At 37.2% G+C, this 26004-nt stretch overlaps 1 protein-coding gene across 2 annotated transcripts in view; it reads right to left on the reverse strand.

Annotated features, from left to right (window-relative positions):
* Positions 1-18431, reverse strand: part of LOC140807001 (uncharacterized) — a 31964-nt gene extending 13533 nt beyond the window's left edge. The window contains exons 1-20 of one of the 2 annotated variants that reach the window (XR_012112612.1): positions 18002-18431; positions 17501-17578; positions 17195-17360; positions 17017-17101; positions 16832-16917; positions 16440-16552; positions 16300-16362; positions 14657-14782; positions 14281-14563; positions 14101-14197; positions 13853-14009; positions 13415-13558; positions 13243-13311; positions 12737-12880; positions 12456-12511; positions 11790-11883; positions 11499-11567; positions 10648-10773; positions 10468-10561; positions 10291-10376 (exon numbers count right to left, since the gene is read on the reverse strand). Coding sequence is in view for 1 of the 2 variants with exons in the window: in XM_073163632.1 (XP_073019733.1) it covers positions 10291-10376; positions 10468-10561; positions 10648-10807; positions 11499-11567; positions 11790-11883; positions 12456-12511; positions 12737-12880; positions 13243-13311; positions 13415-13558; positions 13853-14009; positions 14101-14197; positions 14281-14563; positions 14657-14782; positions 16300-16362; positions 16440-16552; positions 16832-16917; positions 17017-17101; positions 17195-17360; positions 17501-17578; positions 18002-18097 (2266 nt within the window). In the remaining variant the exon portion in view is untranslated. Of the gene's footprint in view, positions 1-10290; positions 10377-10467; positions 10562-10647; positions 10808-11498; positions 11568-11789; positions 11884-12455; positions 12512-12736; positions 12881-13242; positions 13312-13414; positions 13559-13852; positions 14010-14100; positions 14198-14280; positions 14564-14656; positions 14783-16299; positions 16363-16439; positions 16553-16831; positions 16918-17016; positions 17102-17194; positions 17361-17500; positions 17579-18001 lie in introns of both variants that reach the window. The other variant, XM_073163632.1, reaches the window with a different exon arrangement.
* Between the last annotated feature and the right edge of the window lie 7573 nt (positions 18432-26004).

Genomic DNA, 26004 nt, shown 5'->3' on the forward strand with positions numbered 1-26004 from the left:
TCAGGTGTTGATGCACCATAAGAAGACCACCAATCAGCTTGAAAGTTGAAACATAAAAAAAATATAAGATTAAATTTCTTGTCATTCAAATTATCTATGTTGTAAGTAATGTTTGAGAAATAAATTAATATTGCACTAAATATTATTTACCTGGTGATTTTGAAGCTCTTTGTCTAATAGTCATGGGTAAACCAAAAAGTCATTCTGCTTGTCTATATTTATCCAATTGATTTGTAATCTTATCTTGTAAATCTTCACCTCGCACCAATCTAGCTATGCATTTGTACAGACCCTCCAACGCTTCTTCATCATTTTCTATGTCACGATTTGAGTAAAAAAAACTCAGGATTTAAGAAATATCCAGCCGCATGCAAAGGATGATGGAGTTGAACGTTCCATCTTTTGTCGATGATTTCAAAAATACCACGATATTTCTTCATTATTATTAAATGATACAGCGATAGCTTCTTTGGATCTGTCCATTGCCTCATAGATGTAACCCATTGGAGACCTTTTTTCACCGTCTACTAGCCGCAATACTTTCAGCAATGGGCCGCCAACTTTTAATGTAAAAACTGTAGTTTTCCAAAAACAAGGCACCAATATCACTTCTGCAACACGTTTTCCAGCTGCCTCTCTAGAATATCGACTTTTTGCCCACTTTTTCAGATATAAACATCTTTCTCAGATTTGCTTGTTGAACTTGAAACCACTTTAAAGTCAAAAAAGCGGTTGCAAAACGAGTCTTTGCAGTTCTTACCATGTCTCTCTGTCATTTTAAACTCTCTCATCATGCTCAACAATTGTGGTTTATTGTAAATATAACCATTCACCATCAATGCACGTTCACATGCAATTTTTTGAGGTTAGAAATTATGAATATTTCCTCAAGCATCAAATATAAGCAATGAGATGCATATGGAGTCCAATACAAGTGTGGAAAATTGTTTTCCAAAAGACAACCTGAAAAAATGAAGTAAATTTACTTTAAAAATTGAAAAATCAGATTTTTAATTCAATTTACAATTTAAAATATTATATGCTCTAACATTGCAGCTTGCATTATCTGTTACAACCTGAACCACGTTATGTTCTCCAATTCAATTCACAAATTTAAAAGTAACTCATACATCTTATCAGCAGTATGAGAATAACTTGAAGCATCCACCGGTTCAACAAATATGCTTCCTTTAGGACCATTTACCAAAAAATTTATAAGAGATACTTTTTTTATCCGTCCACCCATCTGTCGTGATTGTACAACCATACCTAGCGTGATCTTCTTCGTGGGATTTGAGAAGCAGGTTCATATTTGCCAACTCCTTCTTCAAATACTTAACTCTTACTTCATGATATGATGGAGGTTTCATTCTCACTCCAAAAGTCCCAATAGCATACAAGGTTGCAAAGAATCATATTTAACAGCATTAAAAGGAATTCTGGCATCATACATCCACATAGCAAATTTCTGAACCGCATCTTCTTTTAATTTCTTCTTATTTTCATCATAATAGCCTTCATTTTTTGCATGTCTCTATCTAACAATTTCTTCTACATCTTTCACAAAATAAAGATCAATAGGCCCTGCTTGTTTACACTTTTTACCCTGCACCGTAGGAGGGATTTTGAATCAGATATTGGTCGTTTTCCTTTCATTTTAGTTTGAATATCATCCTCATCTTCATCTTCTTCCAAATCAACAATATCATCTAAATGCAGAATATCATCCATTTGATTCTTCAAATTACTCATTTTTTGCATGAACTCTTAATTTCTTTTTTAACATGCTCCGGACATTTCGGACAAGCTTTCACATTTCTATTGCACCCAACTAAATGTAGTTTGTGCCGATAAATCCGACCATTTGTTATTTTACCACAAAAACAACATACAATATTTGGATTTTTAGGATCCGGAAGTGTTGCACAATTCCAAGCAATATCCATTCGATTTGATGAAATTGTTGTGTTTGACATGATTAAATGCTGAAATATAAATATAAATCACGTATTAAATTATTAAAAATAAAAGAACACAACTTAAATTTTTTTACAAAAATTCCTAAACTTAGGGTACCAATTTTTTAATAGCAAAAGATAAGGGAACACGGCGATGGCGGTGGCGGCAGCGGCAGAGAAGAGACGCAGCGTAGATGCAGACCACTGGACTTGTACAGTGACAGAGAAGATACGCAATGGCTAAGAACACTGTACTTAGAGATTTTAATTATACAATTGGGCTAGGCTTAAAATTGGATTTTTAACTTGGCTAAACCTGGACTTGGGCTATCCTAAAAGATATAAATACTACTTCTTTCAAGCGCACAAGCACTCGCCCAACAAACAGAAGTGAAGTGAACTGAAGCATGGGCTTTCTCCACCTGATGCGCTTTAGATTCTCTTGAAACGCATCTACCTCGCCTCGCCTCGCCTCGCCTCGCGCTTAAGCGAGCGAGGCGAGCGCTTTTTACAACTACGGTTAAAACAACTACTTAAATATTAAGACCTCAAAAATCATGATAACGAGGGTTTGCTGTAAGGCACATGCCAACTTCAAGAGAAGTAAACATAAAATTTACAGTTAAGGTGTAAATATAAGATTTACATAAAAATTGGACGAGCTATATATAACTTTCAAATTTAGCTGGTGTAACCCCTAGACAATCATTTTGTTGGACAAAGTCAAATTTAAAGGAATGAAAAGATGACTTTAAAATTAAAAGAAAAAGAAGAGTAGTGAAATGACCCATTTTTCATTTTTCATTTTTTCTCTCCCCTTTTCTTCATTTTTTCAAATCTTCACTCTAGATTTGAGGTCGCTGGGATTGAGTAATCTATGAAATAACTACGAATATTTGCTCCTTGCATCATGGGCTTCGTTTTGATGTTAAGTATTTCTCATTTTTATTTATTGACCTTCGAAAATGGGTGAAAAGTGCTAATTTGTTATTTGAGTTGGTATTTCGGTTCACGATATGTTGGAGATCGTGTATTTGAGTTGGTTCGAAAAGATTTCTCCGTTTTGTTGTATTTTCAATTTTTTGGGAATTTAATGGAAATTTCAAATTATATTTTTTTCATATTGTCGTATATTTAGAGATTTGCTGATAGTGGTACTGGTTGGATAATGACGAGGTGTAGTTGTTATTCCATAGATTGAAATCTAGAATCTTAAATGGTGTTGTGGAAGAACCGAAAGCCCTAATACCACATTTTGTGCTCAATTTATGTATTTTCGGATTTGTTGTTGGATCGAGTTTTTGTTGTTGGGTTAGTTTGTAAAGAAATCGAGGTTTATTTATCTGTTTATTGCATTCTGAGTTGACTTTGGGTTGAAAGTTTGGTTTAGTACACCTTAAGTTGATATTATAGTAGCAAGTTATGGATAGTTAAAAAAAGCCCTAGAGAGAGAAAATTTTGAAATATGCTCATTTCCTCTTCCTTACGTTCAGCATCGTTAATCCTTTTCTGTTCAACCATCGACTTCAAGTTCTGAGTTCTTGCTGAACGTTCCTACTTCAGAATCCGACGTCGGCCGCCGGCCGACGGTGCCGGAGTTTAGCTACCGACGTCCTTGTCCTCATTCCTATATCAGTTGTTTTTCCTTCTTCGTTCGTCTTCGTTTCCATTATTTATCTCGTTTACGATTCCATCATTGGTATTCTCTACGGTAAGAAGATGCACTTCTGGAAATTTTCTAAAGCGACTCCTATCATACAGAACGCCGAAGGGGACGAAATCACTATTGAACATAAAATCTTCAGGCTGCGGTTGGGCAACGGGGGAATGTCTATTTGGTGGGCTGAAAAAACTCGGAATGCGACTTATTTCCTGGACTTAGACAGAGCAGAAACTAGCTGGCTTAACCTCAGAATCAAGGAATTCATCAACAACGCTGTCTCGGGCAAGGAATTCTTTCGGTTTAGGGGCAGGAACGCAGTCTCCACCATTCAGAGATTTTCAAATAAACGAGGAAGATTCTTAGAGATCACTAAGTTCAATCTGACAGGTAGAAAACAGATAACGATTATTCCTAGCGGTTATAATTTACAGGGGTGGAAAAAAATCTCGTACACACTCCTAAGGCTACTGTCAAGGAATCCTAATGGGCAAGAGCATCAATCAAACTCTGGTTACGGCTTACCTAAGTCAAGAGGCAATACAAAATCTGTCATAACAGTAAAGTCGTGGAGGAGGGCAGCCGAGTATCAAGGGAAGAGAAAGAGGATAATGGCTTACCAATGAAGGTCAGGAAGTGGAATGAAGCAATCATTGTTACTAGGGAAAGAGTGAATATCTCGTGGGACATGATCAAGAACGTCCTTTGCAAAGACTTAAAAAAGAGTGTTGAACTATTTCCTTTCCAAGCTAACAAAGCGGTATGGTGGCCCTCTCAGTCGGACGAGTATGATTATTACCTACAGCTCAAGAAAGGCTTCTTTGACAACAGAGTCACTTTGAATTTCGAGGCGTGGACAACGGATATCAACAAAGCGGACACGATGGTCAAATGTTGTAATAGCTGGATTCGAATTTTTGGGCTACCATGGAACCTTTTGTCCCGAGAAAACTTCATCGGCATTGGGGATCAGTGTGGGGGTTTGATGGATATTAGCGCGGATACTTTACGGCTTACAAATCTAGGGGCAGCAAAGATCAAGGTGAAAGGCACAGAAGGCGGGTTTGTTTGCACCAAAATGAAAATTCTATTGGGCGGAGAGACTTTAGAAATTCGTATTTGTGTTGATTCCTTCGAATTGTCAGCTTATGAGAAGTACGGAAAGATGTCTTATGCACAGGTGGTGATTAACGGTAAAAGGTCTTTGGCGGGGTGGGGCAATTCAAATCTACTTCGGCAACAACTCGGCAATGAAGATCAAAACAGCGGCCTAGCTCAGGGGAAGAATGCTTTAGCGACTAAAACTAATCCAGGTACAACCATAGCGGAAGGGAGTTTAGGCAATGGAACGTGGTATAAAGAGGCGAGCAAGGAAGAAGGACAGGGGAATATGCTTTCGGAAAATGAGCAATCAAGCCTAGCAGATAAGAGTGTACCGATGATACCTAGATCCAGCGGTAAAGCTTTTAAAATTCTGAGGAAGATCAATCCAAAAGAAGTCACATCATTCAGCACCATCAATGTTAAATCCATGATTAACTTAAAAGTCAAGGGTCAAGATAATGAGTTTAATAAAGGGAGTGTATCACCACTGCTCCTTTATGGGAAAGTTTATTCTCGACGATCAAACAAAGTCAATCCAGCTGTTAAGTCGACCACTGACAAAGGCAGATCATCAAGGGCATTCTCTAATAATCTCGAGGATGGAAGCAAGTTGGGAGACTCTGATATGGAGGCAAATGAAGACAGCTTGTCTCATGACTCTCATGAGGAATTACTGGAGGAAGAACTAGATTCATCTGAAACGGCCAGGAAGAGAGAATTGGTCCGGAACGTCATTCGAAAGGAAAATCCAGACATCGTGGTAATCTTAGAAACTAAGAAGGAATTGGCAGAAAGAAAATTCGTCGCAAGTTTGTGGAAATCAAGATTTGTAGATTGGGTTTGTTTACCGTCAGTGGGGAGATCCGGAGGCATACTAGTTATGTGGGATCCAAGAGTAGTTTGTGTCAGCGACAATCTGATAGGTGACTTTTCTGTCTCCATTGAAATAGAAGGGTGTGATCAAAGTAAATGGTGGTTCTCAGCCATATATGGACCGGTCCAGTCAAGACAGAGAGAACTATTCTGGGATGAATTAGCGGGGTTGGAGTCTATTTGCGGAGATAAATGGTGCTTGGGAGGTGACTTTAATGTGGTTAGAAACACCGGAGAAAAATTGAACAGTTTTACCAACACAACGAGCATGCAGTGCTTTGATGAGCTGATAGGGGAGTTGAGACTTCATGACTCACCGTTGTTGAACGCCAAGTACACATGGTCGAATTTTAGGGCCAACCCGATTTGTTCAAGACTTGATAGATATCTCTTATCGAGGGGTTGGATGTGGATATTTTTCCAAATTACAGACAAGTGGTACTACCAAGAATTACCTCGGACCACTGCCCAGTAGTTCTTGATACCGCTAAGTTGCGATGGGGTCCGGCTCCATTCAAATTTGAGAATACATGGCTGTCCCATCAAAATTTTAAACAGTTGGTAAGATCATGGTGGAATTCAGGGGTCACACGGGGGTGGGAAGGTTACAAATTCATGATGAAACTCAAACGAATGAAAGTAGAAGTCTCCAAATGGAATAGGGAGGTCTTTGGAGATGTGGGTGTTAGATATACGGAGGTGGTTAATAGGATAAAACAGTTAGATGAGTTGGAGGCCGAGGGATCTTGGTCTGAAATTTATCTTAGAATAATATATTAAAATATGAAATAATTAATTCACAATGTCACACAAAACAAGAAATAATTAATAAGTTCATAATAACAAGTAACACGATTAAAATTCTTCAATCATCCAAATCAAGTTCATCTTCTTCCATCGAATCATCAGAGTCCCTAGAACTTCGGACTTGTATTCTTCTTGATCTTCACCACTTTCTTGATCAACATCAATTTCTTCTTCCTCTTCATCCAAAAGATGTGAAATTGGCCTTTTTCTGGTTGTTTTGGATGTAGATGCCCTTACCTCGTTTGAAGAAGATGAAGATGCCCTTTTTCTAATTTTTTTTTATAAAAAAGCAATCTAAGGCGCGCCTAGGGAGCGCCCGAGAGCCCTTCCAAGGCGAGCCGAAGCGCGCGCCTGGGCTCGCCTTTGTAAATGGTTGCGCCTGGGACCCGCGCCTGGTGGCACCTCTCGCCAGGCGAGAGGCGCTCGCCTTTGACAACTATGGCTGGAGTATGCACAACTCTCTTGATGGGACACACCCAAGCATCGCCAATTGTGAATGCCAATCTATTTGAAATCAAGCCACTATAATCCAGATGATTTAGAACACCGTCTAGTATGGAGGAATCACACTTGATGATCCCAACATTCATATAGCAAATTCCATTGAGATCTGCGATACTTTCAAACATAACGGCCTTTTTATGATGTTATTCGTATACGCTTATTTCTTTTTCCTTTTGAATTGTTTGCATGTAGGTTCCATCGAGACTGGGGAGATATTTTTCGACCATCAAAGATAATGGAGTTAAAAGCTGAGATCACCACCTTTCCCGACATGAGCAAGAATCGTTGTACGAGTATGGGAGCGCTACAAGGATCTATTGCGTAGATTCCCATATCCGAACTGCCTATTTCACTTCCTCTCACTTTCAACTTAACTTATTTTGACATGCGACGGGGGAGCTGTTGAAATGGTTTGAGACCCTCTTTGAGTGGAAATCGGTGTTCGACCAATCTCCTGTCTATCCCGTGCAAAACAATATTTGTACTCTCTCAACAAGTTAACCAAATCTTGCTTCATTTACTCTTTCAGTAACTTAATCACATATACAACTTTAGGATCCTCAAGCTCCCCCAAGTTGATTTCTTCTAACGGGTCTTGTACTTCATGTTGGTCATCTTCCATTTGAGATAGCGCCATTATCAACTCATCAACTTGAAGTTCATCTTCTTCATATTCTTCTTCTTGGAAAACCTCACTTCCATGGGTGCTTTATGCTTCTTCCTCTTCTAGTTTGTTCAGTATTTGCTGCACATGTACCTTCCACGTAGAGGTTGCAGCTACCTCTTTTTCCTTTTGGTTGAACTCAACCATCAAGTTCCTCGATCAATGGCGGCACGATAACAGTAGGTTGAGGATTCTTTCCAACACTAAGCTTGGAGTTGGTGTTTGCATGTACACCGGACTCCCTCTTTTATTGTTGCCGTGAACTTTGATAGGCCCAAAATCCCCATTAAAGTATCTAGCTTCAACTGCATTTGCGCTTGAAAAGGCTGTCCATCGGCTTCTAAAATTTTCCACATCATAGTCCTCCTATTACGGATGAAAACAACGACCCGTGTCTACGTCGTCGAAGATATGGTCTTGGGCCCCTTTCCAAAAACTGTCAAAAAAACATGCAGCCTTTGTATCAAAATTTCTAACTTGTTTGTACCAAGGAACATTCACGAAGCACTTGATAACTCTAACTGGAAATCAGTAGTAATGGAAGAGATGAATGCTCTGAAGAAAAGTGGGAAATGGGAAATTGTAGATCCACCTAGTGATCATAAAACAGTTGGGTGCAAATGGGTGTTCAAGGTAAAATATATAGCAGATGAAAGTGTAGAATGATACAAAGCGAGACTTGTAACTAAAGGGTTTACAGAGATATATGGACTAGACTACCAAGAGACCTTTGCTCCATTTACAAAAATTAACTACATTCGTGTACAATTATTTGTAGCTCGTAACTGGCATTACACCAGTTAGATGTCTAGACTACCATGAGACCTTTGCTCCATTTACAAAAATTTACATTCATGTACTATTATTTGTAGCTCCTAATTTTAACTGGCCTTTACACCAGTTAGATGTCAAAAACGCCTTTCTAAAACTAGCTTACCACCAGGATTTGAAGAAGTATTCGGTCGTGGAAAAGTTTGCACACTTTCAAAGTCCTTATATGGAGTTAAGCAATCTCCAAGAGCTTGGTTCGAATGTTTTACAAAATCTGTAAAACCATGGTTACTTTCAAAGCCAGGCTGATCATACCATGTTCTACAAACACTCTGATAAAGGTAAAATTTCTATCATTATTGTCTATGTATATGACAGTCACAACAAGAGATGATCTTGAAGAATTGGCACATTTGAAAATAAAGATGTTGACTTTGAGAATAAACACCTAGGACCACTAAAGTAGTTTCTTGATATGGAGTTTGCACGATCTCGAGAGGGAAGCTTTGTGAACCAAATAAAATACATGAGACAGGACTTCTAGGGTGCAAAGTTGCTGAAACTCCAATTGAAGCTAATCTAAAGCTTAATCCTGGTAAACCTAAAGATGTTATCAAAGGAGAAAATTTTCAAATATTGGTATGAAGATTAATCAACTAATCACATGCATGCCCTGACATAGCTTTTGCAGTAAGCATGGTGAGCCAATTCATGCACTCACCAGGGCTGGAACACTTTGATGCTACACATAGAATATTAAGGTATCCAAAAGGAACCCCTGGTAAAGGTCTGATGTTCAGAAAGCGTAACAAAATATACAAATTGAAGTCTACATTGATGCAGACTAGGCTGGTAGTATTACTGACAATCCACTTCAAGCTATTGTATTTTTGTTGGAGGGAACCATGTTACATGGAGAAGTAAAATACAAAGTGTTGTCGCTCGAATTAGTGCAGACACAGAATTCAGATCTCTTGGGGAGGACTTGAAGATCTCGTTCACTTTACCAATGAAAGGGTACTTTTATAACAAAGCAGGAATTTCAATTGCTCATAACCCCGTTCTACATGATAGAACAAAGCATGTCGAAGTTGACAAACATTTCAACTAGGAGAAAATTGAAATTGGCCTAACTTGTGTTTCGTATGTACCGACCACTCAACAGAGGTCACTGAAACTCACCAAAGGCTTGCACAAAAAACAGTATGACCATCTAGTAAGCAAGCTAGAAATGGAAGACATTTACAAGCCAACTTAAGGTGAGTGTTGGAAGATATGACCGTGTATTCATAATATTTTATAATATTGTGTATAAGAGTATTGATTGATCTAGTTTACTAGAATAGCTCTTTTATATCATTATAAATGTACATTGTATTCTTTCTTTAATATTAATATGTGAATGTATGATACAATTCTCTAATAGCGTCCTCAAAGTATCAATGGCAATTCGATTGTGTAAAGTTTCTAATACTAAACCGTTAAACTAGAGGTACAATTGAGTCAAGCATCTTGTGAGTACCTCGTGAGCAACTCGGTCGAAACTTAACTCGAGTTCGAACCCGAGGTCAATCTTGAAGCTAGAATTAAGGCTTTCGAACTTGTCGAGCTCGAAGTCGAGTAGCTCGGTATATACACGAGTCGAGCTCGAGCTTGAGATGGATTACTCGCTTGAGCTCAAGCTTGAGTAGACAAAATTAAAATTGAGTTGATCTCAAGAAGTATGTTACTCGAGATCAACTCGGCTCGTTCCAACCCTTGTTTAAACTCAAAACAAATAATTTCTTAATCCAAGTTTGCTTAAGCCGTATTCTTACACCATTAAACATAAGTTAAATTGTTCAAGGGATCAGCATATCTTTCTCCTTGAACTTCATTTATCAAAGAGCACGAATCATTTTGCTAGACATCGTGTATTCCGGTAGATCAATAATTAATAAGTCACAAACCTGGAAACCCAATTATGCCAACATTATCACCTCGTTTGATTGAGGAATGAAATTTACAGAACTCTTCTTCATTCAAATCCGATTCCCTAGGACATATTCACAGAGAAATCTCCATGAGAGAAAGCGCAAAAGCCACAAACACCACGTAATAGTGTCCATTTCTGGGGTGAAGTTTACCTTGCATCAGCCATAACTTGAACTTTAGCACCACCACCATGTAAATCATAAAAGAATAGCTTTGATGATGATGAACGCTTGTTCATGAGACGGCCTTCCAAGGAAGACATTTATAATGAGAACAAATAAACAATTTAACACAATACCAAACATAAATCACATTCATAAAGACTCAAGTACCAGCTATTCTTTCTTCAACATCTTTAAGATGATCCCCACTATTCAAACTTTTGTATCTCTCTATATATTCATGGATAGTTAAAGTAGGTTTGTAGGCATACTGATCATTCCCATCTTCCTTTTGAGCTGCAAGAGATCTCAGTCTATTTTCATAATATTGCTGCAGATAAAACATTTCATTCAATGAGACATGATACATAAGGAACAAGGCGCATCTGGAACGGGTATGGCCAATCCCAAGACCCAACCCGCCAAGGAAAAAAATTGGACCCAGACCCGAACTCGCCCTGCTTCATTTAAAAACCAGCCCCCGCCCCCGCCCCCGCCCCCGCCCCCGCCCCCCCACAACAAACTACGAGTCCAAGCCCGGCTTGCACCTGCAAACTTGTTGCACATTAATCGCTTTTTAATTAGAGTAAATACTGAATAAAGAAGTCCAAAAATTAATATATTCATCACAATTAAATCCAAACCAAAGCATTTCGATAATAAATTAACATGGAATAAAAACACTGTGAAACAAGTATTAGGAAATTGACTATTTATTTAATATAATATATATATATATATATATATATATATATATTAGTAAATAGTAAAATATATAACGAACGGGTCCATTAAAACCCATCACCCATCCTGAACCCGTTCTAAACTCGTGGAGATGGTCCAGACCCGTCCCACTACCCGTTTGACCCGGTCCATTTAATGCGGGGTCGAGTTCCATTGCCATCCCTAATTGATATAGATCGCCTTCTTGAAGAAACATAATATTGACCATCCATAGCCATCTAAACAATAAGGGAAGAAAGAATGTGACAATAAAAAGGTAAAAAGTACACAAGACCTACCGTTGGATCCATGCTCTCATGTTCTGCAGTACCAGATTTCTCAACCTGTTGCTTTGGTTTGGTAGAGGTCTGAAATGTATGACACGATCAATATCAAATGTAATCAAAAGAACACAAAATCTCATTGATTATTGGCTGGAAGGCTAAAACGAAGCTGGGTATGCAAGCTTTTCTAAAAAATTTATTGTTTTATAGAAATTACATTATTAAAATTTCTGGGGAAAAAAAACTTTCCGTGCGCTACTAAGTTTCCAGATGAAGAAGCGAAAGGAAAGGAAAGAAAAATCATACCACAACCCTATTCTCTCTGGAGTCCAGATATTTTCTCCATAGCAGACGCATGGGCTCCTTAAGAATGGCATCCACCATCGTCATTTTTGGCCGGCTAAAAGACAAAATTGTCAAATGGAGGATTAACTTATAATGGGTTTGGGGTTTCTGATTTAAAATCCGGGTGCGCTTGGGTTGGGTTTATGTTTTACTAAATACAACCCGGAACTGACCATGTATATTTAGGGGTTTCATCGCTGGTCAAAGCTTGGACAAAATAAGTAAACAAATGAGAAATGTAAAAGATAAATTCTGCGTAATTATCAGAAGCCTTGTTTTGAATGAAGTAATAATTAAGAGATTATTAAAGCATTGTTAATTAAACATTATTAAGAAATTGATAGTTCAGGATCAACCTGATGGGATCCATGGGATCCACTGAATTTAAAATGGATCACCCAATCTCCTTCAGATTATATTATCCCGAAAAATCCAACTAGACGAATGAGATTATAACACGTGACATATAAGATTGATTTCGGATTTTCTGAACTAGTCCGAATGCAGCCTATAAATGGAAGCTGATTTCATCTGTTTCCTAGACACTCTCCCTCAGCTACTCTCCCTCAAGTTCTAGCCATATACCTTAGGTTTTCTAGTCAGTTTCTAGGACACTAAAATTTCTACCTTTTTTTGTCTGAAGGATCGTCTAGGGGTTTCATTGTTGGGTAAAGCAAAACCTCCTGCACAAAAATAGATCACATGTGAGGAAATGGTTCATCAAAATAATTTATAAGGTCCAATTGCATAAATCAAACAAGTAAACTCACCCAAGACCAAAAACAAAGGTTTACAAGGACTTGATAATGTGTATGCATTTCAATTATATAAATAAACTGACATCATGGTGCAAATGACGAACCCATATAACAAACCACCAATGTCACACAAAAAAAAATGCCATTAACCTTTATGTTCTGTGAGTCAGTCAACAACATTGCTAATCGATCAACGTTCAACTCGCAACCACCAGTTGGAGGTAATCCATACTCAAGAGCCAGCAAGAATGTTTCATCCAAGGTCATTGCTTCATCATTACCAGATTGCCGGTTCTGGTTTTAACATAAAATTTTGTCAGCACATTATAACCATAACTACACACTAATTATTTATAGCCAAGTTTACATAAATTCAACACAATATTTATACATACATACATACATATAAATAACTCCGCCGGTCGTAATGGCCGGCGACAAACCCGGATTAAGGAGGAGTGTTGGTCCTATGTCAGGATAGCATAGCACAGTAAAAAAATATCACCGTTGGTGTTAAGCCTGTGACATCCAACCAACTATTGTGTCACAACTCTTCACATGGATTTTTATATCCATATAGCCGACCCAGCAATTAGCGCGAATGTGCTTTGATGATGATGATGACGACATACATACATACTTATATATACATATACCTTGTGTTGCTCGGCAAAACGTTGGCGTTGAACAACTGGGTTGTTCAATACAGTGTATGCGTTGCTAACCTATCCCATGGTAAACAGATATAAAGACAGACGTAAGTCAATAAATCATTGCCTGCAAGGGGAAAAAAGGGAAAAAGAATGAAATAATGTCGAGGCTTCATACTTCAAACTTGTTGATGAACAACTCAAATCTCTCAGTTCGACCTGGTTTCGATCTATGTCTCTTTGCCAATGGACTCATGATTTCAGGATGATTTGTGATAAAAGTTGGGCTCATGCAAGTTTCCTTCAGAAAGTGCCCTACAAGCTGCACCAGAAAACTCAATAACTCGTAAATTTTAAAATTATGACAGAGGCAGGGGAACGTAGAAAGGAATAATATATTCAATTCAAAGAAATGAACAGTAACCTCCCAATGTTTCGTACCTTTGTTATCAAACAGAATTTTCAAATGTGTAAGACATAACATGCAACCAGTTTTACACCATGGCAATCATGCATGAAGCACTAAACCGCAAGTTGATATGGAGACTTTCTATGGAATAGCTGAGCCACTTCAAGTTTATTTTAGCCAAGACTAGGACACAAAAATTTATCTTACTTTATCCAACAATCTAGCTGTTGATAGAGGAGGAGAGCATTTGATATCAAACTTTGAGCATGTATCCAACAGATATTTGTTGGCTTCTTCACCAGAGAGGTCCTCAGGTATACATAGATTTGCCAGCTTCTCCAATTCATCTATCACATCAATTCTCCTGAAGATGTAAAAAAGATATGTCGTGTCACATCTTCTCGCCATCAATATAGAAGTGCATCCGTGGCAAATGAACAAATGAGTACAGAAACCTGAAAGGAGGGGTGAAGTCAATCTCTATAGGATCATTCTCCAACCCATTGGCATGATATTTAATAATGTAGCCACCGGTTAATTCCTTGACCATTCCTGCCAACATTGTTTTTGTCAAGAAAAATCCATGACAGATGTCATTTTCATTTAGTCAAGGCTATAACCTATATTTCAAATACCACTGAGCATTTCTTCAGTTAACTTCATCAGGTCATAGTAATCTTCATACGCCATGTAAAACGTACATGTTGTGAACTCAGGATTGTGTGTTAAATCAATTCCCTCATTGATAAATTGTTTACCAATTTCATAAACCCGGTCTAAGCCACCAACAACCAATTGCTTAAGAAATAGTCCAGGAGAAATGCGCAAGTAAAGCTCCATATTAAGATCATTGTGGTGGGTCACAAACGGTCGAGTAGTAGCACCCCCAGCAATCATGTTCATTATGGGTGTTTCAACCTTAAGACGGGAGGAGATTAAAAAGCATATATAAGAATTTGATTGGAAACAGAGGCTGAGTTAGTGATATAAACTATTTAGACAAGCACTTACCGCCAGAAAACCTCGATTGTCGAGAAACCTTCTGATGTAAGAGATGAGATTTCTTCTCGTCCAGAATATATCTCGAACCTCCATGTTCAGTATTAAATCCAAAAACCGCCACCTATACCTTGTTTCCTAGAATGAAATTTTATAATTCCAAATCATAAACTGGTGTCAATATAGTCAACATTAAATAACGTGGGAGAAAAATCACACTCGATTACAAGCACGAGCTAGAATAGTTGACAGTGAAACAAAGCAAGAGCACTGCAAGATGAATGAAATCAGATACATAGAGTCAATGACAAATCCTTAGACATTTGTTTTCTAATGTAAACAAGTGTTAGGCAACGATAGCAACATGGTTAGAAATATTAATGATTTGGTAAACTGGTTACTATTGAGATATTCTACTTCACATTTGATTATATCGAGCTTGTACGATTCAATGAACAATAAGTTAAAAGGTAAATTGCATGCAACCCCATTTTGAAATCGATAACCCCATTGAGAAATTGATAACCCCTGTGAAAAAAAAGGCGTTTAACCCGTATGTTTTTAAAAAGAAACTCAAATAACTTCAACTTCATAATTTTAAATGTACAAGCTTTTAATACTTCCAACAATTCATAATTCACATTTTATGTGTTTGAAGGCACGAAAATTGTTATTAAAACCTTAAAAGAAATGTTTTTATAATTAAAATGTAATAATTTTGTAAAATGACACTATAAAATGATCAAAGACAGTTTAACTGAAAAAAACAAAACAGAAAAAAATAATGTGATTTATATTCATTTGTACTAATCATATTTTGAATTATATACAAATAATATGATGAAAAATTATTTTGTAAACAACAAAAAAGGTTAGAATCATATTAATATTTGTACAAGGGGTTTATGGGCATGTTTTTGAAAAAACATAAGGGGTTAAATGTCTATTTTTCACAAGGAGGTATTAGCTCTTTTGAGATTTCACAAAAGGTTGTACGCAATATATCCCTAAGTTAAATTCAGTCACGATCCATCTACAACCAAACACAAAATATAACTTCTGTCCATTTTCCTGCTCTAAAAGAAACGGCAACCAATGCTTAAAACAAACAAATGCGTAACAAATTTCGGTTAAATGAATCCCCAAGACATTATTTAAGAAGCACATTAAAAAGTAATAAAAACATTTCACTATATCAAAGAACATATATATATATTTTTTTTTTAAGAAACAGCTAAATATATTTATGTATTAATAAACCTAATATTTCATTATATTAGAAAATCATATATTTGTATACCATGATCATGTCTAGATTTTACTAGGAAATTAATTATTCCAGCGCATATGATTTATCAACTTTCCCAACAATATTTAATGACGTAGAAAAATATTATGAAAAACACACTAATGGAACAATGATGAAAAACATTATGAAAAGCGAACTAATATATGAACAAATATTATTGATATGATTGCTTGACGGGTCTAAGGAATTGGACTCGATAGTTATGGGTATGGGACTATGGGTTTAACTTCAAATGAGACCAGGCAAGTTTGGGTTTTAGAAATGTATTCAGTATGGGTGCAGGCAGACATGACGCATTGCCATCCCTAAATTGGAAATGTTGAACTAATAGTACAGTTAATAATACCTCATCCTTCAATGTATAAGTCTCAAGATTTCTGACACGTCCTGGAACCCAAGGATCAATTACCTGTCCAGCGTAATTAAATGTCAATAAAGCATACATTTATAATGCATTTCATAAGTAAGCATGGGGAAAAAAGTCACCTTATCAATATCAGAGACTGAACCGATTTTCGGTTGTGGCATATTGTGGAGACAGTGAGAAAGAACAATAAATGTTTTTGGAAAAATACTCAACTCTCCTCTCATACTCTTGCCTGTATAACGAAGCACTACGATATGAGATACTCATAATACAGATATGAACAAACCTCAGAAAGCGACTTAATTTGTGTAGATAATAATCATCTCTCCAAAGACAACGCAGTCATAAATGATATTCATACACCACAAATCCTATATTCAATCCTTTATGAGATCAAATGATCAATACATCCTTTCCTTTGAAATTTTATCAAAGAACATGAAAGATTGAATTGGTATCTTGTTGTATATCGTGAATTTCAGTATATCATAATAATTAAAAAGTCACATACCTGGAAACCCAATTAAGACAACAATATCACCATGCATCACTGAAGAATGATATTTAGAGAACTCTTCTTCATTTAAATCGAATTTCCTAGGCCGAATTGATGATGAAATCCTCATTATTAGAAAGCAAATATGCTACAAATAACACATAATATTATCCCTTCTGAGGTGAAGACGTGAAGTGTACCTTGCATCAGCCATAACTTGAACTTTAGCTCCACAACCATGTAGTCCATGTAAGAATAGCTTCGATGATGATATCATGAGACGTCCTTCCAAGGACCCATTCAAAATGAGAAATAAAAAACAAACAAACAATTAAATACAACACGAAGAACAAATCACATCCATAGAGACTCTAATACCAGCTATTCTTTCTTCAGCATCCTTAAGATAATCCCCATTGTTTAAACTTTCGTATCTTTTTATAAATTCAGGGATAGTCAAAGTAAGTTCATATTCGTGAGGATACACAATATTCCCAGCTTCCTTCTGGGCTGCAAGATATCTCAGTCTGTTTTCATGATATTTCTGCAGATAAAACATTTCATTCAACGACACATGATACAGATAGCCTTTTTGAAGAAACACGGTATTCCTAATCCATATTTATCTAAACAATAAGGGAAGTAAAGACTATGACACTGTGGTAAATAATGCACAAGACGTACCGTTGGATCCATGCCCTCGTGTTCTGCAGCAGCAGCAGTAGCAGATTTATCTGCCTGTTGCTTTGGTTTGATAGAGGTCTGAAATGCATCACACAATCAATATCAAATGTGACCAAAAGAACACAATATCTCATTGACTATTTCCTGGAAGGCCAAAAGGAGGCTGGGTATACAAGCTTTTCTAAAAAGTTAATTCCTTTGATACAAAAGATTCAATCTTTATCATGCATGTTAGCGCATGGATACCGGTGTTCAAAACTGAATTGGAACCGATATGATATAATTTTTATTCAGTTAACACGAAAACTTATTGCTTGAGGCTAAAACACACCGTATCAGCAGACGGCATACTCACCCCTAAACATACCATCCATTTGGAGAGGAAAATTCTTGATGAAAAATCTCATTAATAAAATTTCTGGGGAAAAAACTATACGCGCGCTAATAAGTTCCCAGTGAAATTACTTTCAAAAGAACTGGAAAGGAAAGAAAAAATTAAACCATAAAGGTCGTTGTGGACTGCAGAAATTTCATGTGCCGTGATTTTCTCCATAGCACACGCTTCGCCACCTTAAGAACGGCATCCACCATAGTCATTTTTGGCCAAAAAATTGTCAAGTTGATCAGTGAGAAGGCGGCGGGAGGCAGAAATATGTAGGCAAAAAATTGTCAAATAGCGGGTTCATTTTTTTCGCTCTGCACGGTTTCTGGGCTCGCCAGAGAACGTGCTCTTCCCGCCGAAAAGTCGCTACTAGCCGCCGAGCGGTGCGGAGGGGAGTTTGAAGGTATGGCTCTTTCTTTTTTCTTTTTTTCTTTTTCTTTTGGGTGGGTGGCGGGGATGGTTTTTGGCTTTTGGTGGCTGGAACCGGTGGAAAAGACGAAGGATGACGGCGGATTGGTACGACTGTTTCTTCACTTTCTTTCTTTTTTATCTGCATTTAACCCTTTTTCCTTTTCTATTTTAACGCCAAATTTTGTGTATTATTTTTCTTCCCCTTTCGCCTTTTTTTCCTTTTATTCTCTCGTTTTTCTTGTTATTGTAATTCAAACCACGAATCTGAGATTAACTCTGATTAAAGTTTATGGTTATAGGAGGTTTTGTTTAAACTTTACCTAAGTAGTGGTTCATGTTAGATTAATTGATTGATTGATCTACGCTAAATTTATATTACTTAAACTAAATCAAAGCCTCATACAACTAGTTATATTTTGAGCATTAAATGTGTGAAAATTAGGATTTATTTTTATTAGGATTTATTTTTTATATAAATATTATTGTTTAAATATAAAATAAAATTGAACTAAACAAGAGTTTAAATCTTGGATTGTATGAAATAATTTTATTCAATATGTCACGTCCCAATTTCTGTAGAAAAATACAGAATTTTTTTTTATTTTGCCCCCCTACTGTTCGAAACTACCAAAATTAACCGTAAAAACTTTTATATAATTTCAGCATCATTTAAAAATATAAACCAACTACATAAATTATGAAATGAATTCCTTCATGGTCCATATTCAAATAAAGACATAAATCCTCAAAACAATTTACCATTTTTTATTCAAAATATGCTAACTCACTAGTAAAATTTCCTTAATTTACTTCGCATATTCAATGAAGTTATAGGTAGATAATTGCCGAAGTAGACGCACGTGAAATACACGTGAAGTAATAGGGTACCATTTTACTTCGCATTATCACCGAAGTCGTATCCAAGAAATTAGTGACGTCGTTGGCCGGTTCAATGAAGGAAACCGGTCCGTAATTAGACCGATGCCCGAAGTAAAACGTCTTCTACATTATCGATTTCGTAAAGTGCAGAAGTAATAGTTTATATATAACTACATAGTTTACATTAAATGACGAAGTAAATGTGTTGTATAACTTCACATATTTTGTATTTTTGTGAAGTAATTGATGTGGAAATGGTGTCATGGAACTACATTAGCGACGGACTGCAAAACCGTCGCTAATTATAGTCTGTCACTAATTTGCGACGGACGGAGAAAGAATACCGTCGCGCATTTGCGACGGTATAGAACACCATCGCTAATTTGCGACGGGCTGAGAAAGATACATAGCGACGGTTTAGCAAAGATCGTCGTTATTTTATTATTTTTTTTACAAAAAATTTTATTTTATAATTTAATAAAAAATATTTAGTTTTCTAATTATTTGTAAATATCATCTCAACTCATCTAAATATCACATTTTTAAATTTATAAATAATCTATAAAATTATTTAACTTTGTGATAAAATAAACGAAAAATTTAAAATTCATTATCATATATTAAAAATAGAAGCTAAAAAATTTACCGTAAAGCGACACTAAAATTGCGTTGTAGAGAAACATGGACTGAAGAAGTGAAGTGATGTGCATTTTAAAGGCAATTTGCGATGTTTTATCAAAAATCGTCGCTATTAGGGATGGTGTTAGGTAAACCGTCGCTAATTAGCGACATTTTTAAAAATCACAACCGTCGCCGATTTTTTTTCGCGAAGGTTTATCCTATTTGTCGTTAATAGCGACAGTTTTTAAAAAATCGTTGCTAAATAGCGATGGTTAAAAGTAGTCTGTCGTTATTCAAATTAGTCAGTTGATTCAGAATAACGACAGACTACTTTTAACCGTTGTTAATTAGCGACGGTTCATGAAAACCGTCGCTAATAGAAACCATCGCCAATTTTTAAATTAGCCTTTTGTGAAAATTGTCGCAAATATTTGAATCGACTTGTTAAAAACCGTCACAAAGATCTTTTATTACTTTACAATTTAACTTTAATGACGAAGTAGTAGATTTAAAAAACTTTTTTTTTGCATTGTAGTGAAGTAATTAATAAAGAACGACTTCACAATTACTGAGTTGTGGAAGTAAATTCTTTCTTTTATTTCGACACAATTTTAATATGACGAGATATTCTGTATTTTATTAATTCATCATTTAATTTAGTAGTAGATTTAAAAGACTTCATTTTTTTATTGTGTTAAGTCATTAATATAACGTGTTATTTTGTATTTTATTACTTCATCATTAAATTAAGAGATAATTTAAGGGAAATAAATTACAATTGTGGTTCATTGTTTTACTTCACTAAATATAAATTTCAATTTTTTTTAAACTTTTTACTTCATCAAAACTACTCTATCTAAGTAAAATGTTAAAAAAATTAGAAGTGAAGCCTGTGTTTTTTAAATTGTGACAGCAAGTTGTGCTTCGGTTCAGAGGCTCGTTTGAGTTCTTAGTTGGCATTTAGCCTATGGCCTCGGACTGGACAGTACCTCATTGAGTTAGGAAGGTCATGTTTTTGGCCGTTCATGATTTGGTCAAGTTTAGAGGTCGTACGAGAATTTACGGTGCAATGTGCCAAAGTGACTCTCTAAAGAGCGTTTCATGTTTTGGCCTCCATTCACCAAAATTTCGAGTACTATAATTTTAGGGGCATTATTTCATCATTTTAGGTGTATTTTATCATGAATAAATGATGGTTCGGTGTTGGTTCGGGTTGGCACGGAGTCATGATTAAATAATAAGTTGTTGGGCGTAATTGTCTCGTTATTGGGCTCAATTACAAAGTTTTGGTCAAGTTAAACCATTGCATATTTTTCATGTTAAATTTAGGTCGCAGTGAGCCTAGGAACGATCCAACCCATTTGGTAAAATAATACAGGAACACCATTATATTACGTGCAAAAATATAAAAGTTTATTTTTGAGATATATGCGATATTGCTTGTGGCCACTTGACTTCATGGGATAGCAGCTTATCATGGGATTATTACTTCACCCGGTGGTCACTTACCGGTTCAGTTCAGTTCATTTATTGGTACGGATATCTAGTCCAGGGGCTGTGATGATCTCTACCGCCCAGTATACTGTGGTATTAGTCTGATCAGACGATTCAGTTCAGTTCAGTTCATGGGCCACTAGCATAGAACATATTCTCAACAGAAAATTATTACATGTTATTTCATGACAGGGCTCTACGGAGCAAACATTTCACTTATGATTTTCAGTTCAGTTATGCACGTATTATAATTACTCATGACATGATATTTTAACTTTTCATGCGATTTTATTATTGTTACTTGTTATTTACGATATATGTATGCTGAGTCTTTAGACTCACTAGACTTGATTGTTGTAGGTACTGATGAGGTCGGGACCGAGGGCGGGGACCAGTAAGCTAGCTTGGGTCGGCAGTAGTGGAACCCGCGGACCTCATTTTCAGCATTTACCATTTTTATACTCAAACATTTTTATCTTTTGTTGAATTATTTTAAATTGTTATTTTGCGAAAAATAATTACCTCCGCTGCTAGTTTGAACATTAAACTTTATTTATCAGTTTATTTATGAATGAGGCATTTTAATCATTTAAAGAGAAAATTTTAAATTTTTTCCGCAAATTTTCAAATACGAATTTCGGGTCATTTCAGCTGGTATCAGAGCCTATGTTCTTGTAAAGGGTTGTACTAATTCTGATCTCAAGAAGCTCACGAAGTCACGTCTTCGGTCTGTAAGATTACATTTATGGATTTTATTTAAAGATGAATTATTTTTACTGCATGTTCTCATGAAATATTTTTACGTTCAGATTTTAATTGTTCAGTATTTATTTAAATTTAAATAAATTATGGAATTATGCATGTTGGTTACGTATGGGTTATGTATGGAACAGTATGCCCCTAGACGCATTCTTGAGCGCATGAGAGATGATGAGCCTCGCCAGGAGGACAGGGAGGATCTGAGGCAGGAGAGGAATGTACCTCCACCCCTTCCACCTGACATGAATGCCCAGATGCTAGCCGATATGACCCAGTTGTTCGCACAGTTTGCGGGGAACCATGCTGTGGCAACCAGGCCGACAGGGCCCGAGGCTACTTATGAGCGGTTTATGAAGATGAGGCCGAAGGAGTTTTCAGGGACGTCTGATCCCATGATTGCCGAGGGCTGGATCAAGTCCCTCGAGGTTATCTTTGAGTTCATGGAACTTGGGGATGTGGACAGAGTTCGTTGTGCAACATATCTATTTGGAGGAGATGCACGCTTATGGTGGGAAGGAGCATCAGTAGCTTTGAACTTGGCTACTCTGATCTGGACACGCTTCACGGAGGTATTTTACTCCAAATATTTTACTGACGAGGTGCGTGCCAGGTTGACCAGGGAGTTCATGACCCTGAGACAGGGAGACTCGATTGTGACGGAGTTCATCCGTAAGTTTGAGAGGGGTTGACATTTTGTGCCCCTGATTGCGAACGATGCCGGTGCCAAGCTGAGGCACTTTCTGGATGGCTTACGGCCGATCTTGCGCCGCGATGTTAGGGTGGCTGGCCCTACTACCTTTGAAGTTGCTGTTTCCAGAGCTCTTGCTGCAGAGCAAGATCAGATTGACATTGAGAGGGATCGCCAGGGCAAGCGACCAGTCCCAGTGCCACACCGCCCTCCTCCTCAGCAGCAGCCCCAGAACAACAGGCCTTTCCACGGCCCTCCCAGAAACAGAGGACAGCAGCAGCGGGGACGCGCAGCCCCGAGGACCTTTGAGCACCCAATCTGTCCTAAGTGCACACGCCGCCATGCTGGAGCGTGTATGTATGCTTCCGGTAAGTGTTACAAGTGTGGTAGTCCAGACCACTTGCTACCGCAATACCCACAGGGAAGTCTGCCTACCCAAGGCAGAGTCTTTGCTCTCCACGCAGTAGAGACGAACCCAGACACCATGCTTATGACAGGTATCTTAACGCTTTGAGTTACTATTTGAATTTCTATGTTTTGGGAATCGGGATTAAGATTTTGAACTTAGAATTGCGATAGGATTGCATGCTCTACTCAGTATTATTTTGGGGAATTTAAGTTAGAAGAACTTTGACCTTTTCATGTCTATAAGTTTAGTTCTCGTAACTATTGGGTTCAGCTTAGCGTTCCAATCTTTCAGGGAGAATTTTTATAGCGGGTTCAGCTACGAAAGCCTTGATAGATTCAGGGGCTACTTGATAGAGGTGGATTTTACGTGTTTTTGCGTGTCATGTTATGTCGCATTGTGTTGCATTTATCATTTAGATTTCGTGCATTTTGTGTTATTTTAGCATAATTTATATCTTCGTGTTGCTCATGTGTCTAGTTGGCGAAAATGCAGGAAATTCGTGCAAAACTGAAGATCAAAGGGAGAAATTCGAAAGACCTCCGCCCGGATGCACATTTATGTCCGCCCGAGAGCATCCAAGACGTGAGAAAATCAATTTTTGCGCAAGTCATCCGCCCGGGCGGAAACTTATGTCCGCCCGGGCGCGCCAAAGAAGAAAGAATAAAATAAAATCTGCGCAAACCATTCGCCCGGGCGGAAACTTATGTCCGCCCGGGCGCACCTGTAATTTTGGAAAAAATTTTGAACGATTCCTTTCCTTAGTTCTGGATATGGGCAATATGGTAAGGAGGGGTGGACGTTTTTTTGGCCATTCAGACATAATTTAAGAGCCGCCAGAAGCTTTGGAGAGACTTTTGCGCTTGGAATGAAGATTTGAAGCTTTTCCGGGCGTCGTTCTTCGCAATTTTCGTCAATTCTAGTATTTCTAATTTAGTTTTTATCTTTTAAACTTAGTTTTGTTTATTTCTAATATGAATTCGAGTAGCTAAACGTAATTATTTGTTGGGATTTAAGGGGATCCTACCCCGAACATTGATTTGAATTAATTTATATTTCGATTGTTGCGTTATTCTTGATTATACTATTGTTTTATCGTGTTGTTAAAGCGAAGCTAACTTTGATAACAAATTTATATTGCGAGTGAGTTCAAGAGAATAACTTGTGATAAGAACGAGTAGCATAATCCATGGATCTACAATTTACATAGACATATGAAATTGGATATGCGCCGATAGTCATAGTCCTAAGGGTCGAAAACTAGGGGATTTCATAGATCGATATGCAATTCACTCTTGATAAATAATTAAAGACATTTAATTAGTTCATTAAGTAGAATTAGTTTGGCATAGCTCGAGAGAGTGTGTTCAATTGAATTGGAAATCCTGTCGGAGGTATACAATCATTATCGAACAAATTAATTAATCAACGAGGGGTAGGTGAACCGATATTCTCAACAAATTCATTTCTCATTGAATTTTAAATCAACTATTTTAGATATTATCTTTCATTATTCAATTTTTGACTCATTTTATTTGCTTGTTTAATTTAGTATAGTAGTAATAATCAAACAATCAATTTTCGTTGCTAAAGATTTAATAACTGAAAATAATAATTTTTAAATACAGTCTTCAGTGGAACGATACTCGTACTCACGTACACTATACTATTACTTGACATCGTGTACTTGCGATTAAATTTTGAGCATAAAAAATCATATTTTTATTGGGGATTCCACAGTGCAAGTTTTGCTCGATCAAGTTTTTGGCGCCGTTGCCGGGGACTGTTAATTCACAATTTTATTTTTAGTTATTTGCTTTAGTATTGTTTCATTTTTATTAAATTAACACTCCATATTCTGTTACAGATATCTCGTCCAGTGCATGCCAAAGTCACTTGACGTGGAGCTTGAGCAGTTCGACCCTGAAATTGAAAGAACTTTCCGCAGAAGAAGACAACAGCAGAGACTGAAAGAACTGATGGAGAGGCACAAGAACGATCATGAGGAGGAACATCGTGAAGATAGACATGTTGAGATGCCACGCCGCATACCAATGCTGGAGTATGCCCAACCCTCTTTGGATGGAGCACGCCCCAGCATTGTTAGGCCTATTGTGCGGGCAAACCACTTCGAAATCAAACCAGCTATAATTTAGATGATTCAGAACACAGTCCAGTTTGGAGGATCTGCAGTAGATGACCCAAACACGCACATTGCAGATTTTCTCGAAATTTGCGACACTTTTAAATTTAATGGAGTTTCTGATGATGCTGTTAGGTTGCGTTTATTTCCTTTCTCTTTACGTGATAAAGCTAAAGCATGGTTAAACTGTTTGCTTGTAGGTTCGATCACTACATGGGAGGACATGGCGAAAGCATTTCTCATTAAATACTTTACTCCATCAAAGACCATGAAGCTGCGGGCAGACATTACAACCGTTGCTCAATTCGATCAGAAGTCTTTATATGAGGTATGGGAATGCTTCAAGGATCTACTACGAAGATGCCCTCATCACGAACTGCCACTTGGGTTAGTCGTTCAAACATTTTATTATGGTTTGCTTACCCCTAACCGTACTATGATAGATGCTGCTGCTTGTGGTAACTTATTGAGAAAAATTGCGGAAGAAGGATATGAGTTGTTGGAGGAGATGGCAGCTAGCAGTTATCATCCTCAATCTGACATGAACAACCAGCGGAGAAGTGCAGGAGTTCATCAGGTAACTGATTTTTCTGCCATTACCGCACAACTTGATGTGTTGAACAGGAAACTGGACGGCTTGAACATGGGTGGCAAAGCTATGCGTCTTCAAGAGATATTCTTTGAGAAATGTAGAGGTGAACACTATGTGAAAGACTGTCAA

The sequence above is a fragment of the Primulina eburnea genome, chromosome 12 (genome assembly GCF_022965805.1).
Source record: "Primulina eburnea isolate SZY01 chromosome 12, ASM2296580v1, whole genome shotgun sequence".
NCBI classification, from domain to species: domain Eukaryota; kingdom Viridiplantae; phylum Streptophyta; class Magnoliopsida; order Lamiales; family Gesneriaceae; genus Primulina; species Primulina eburnea.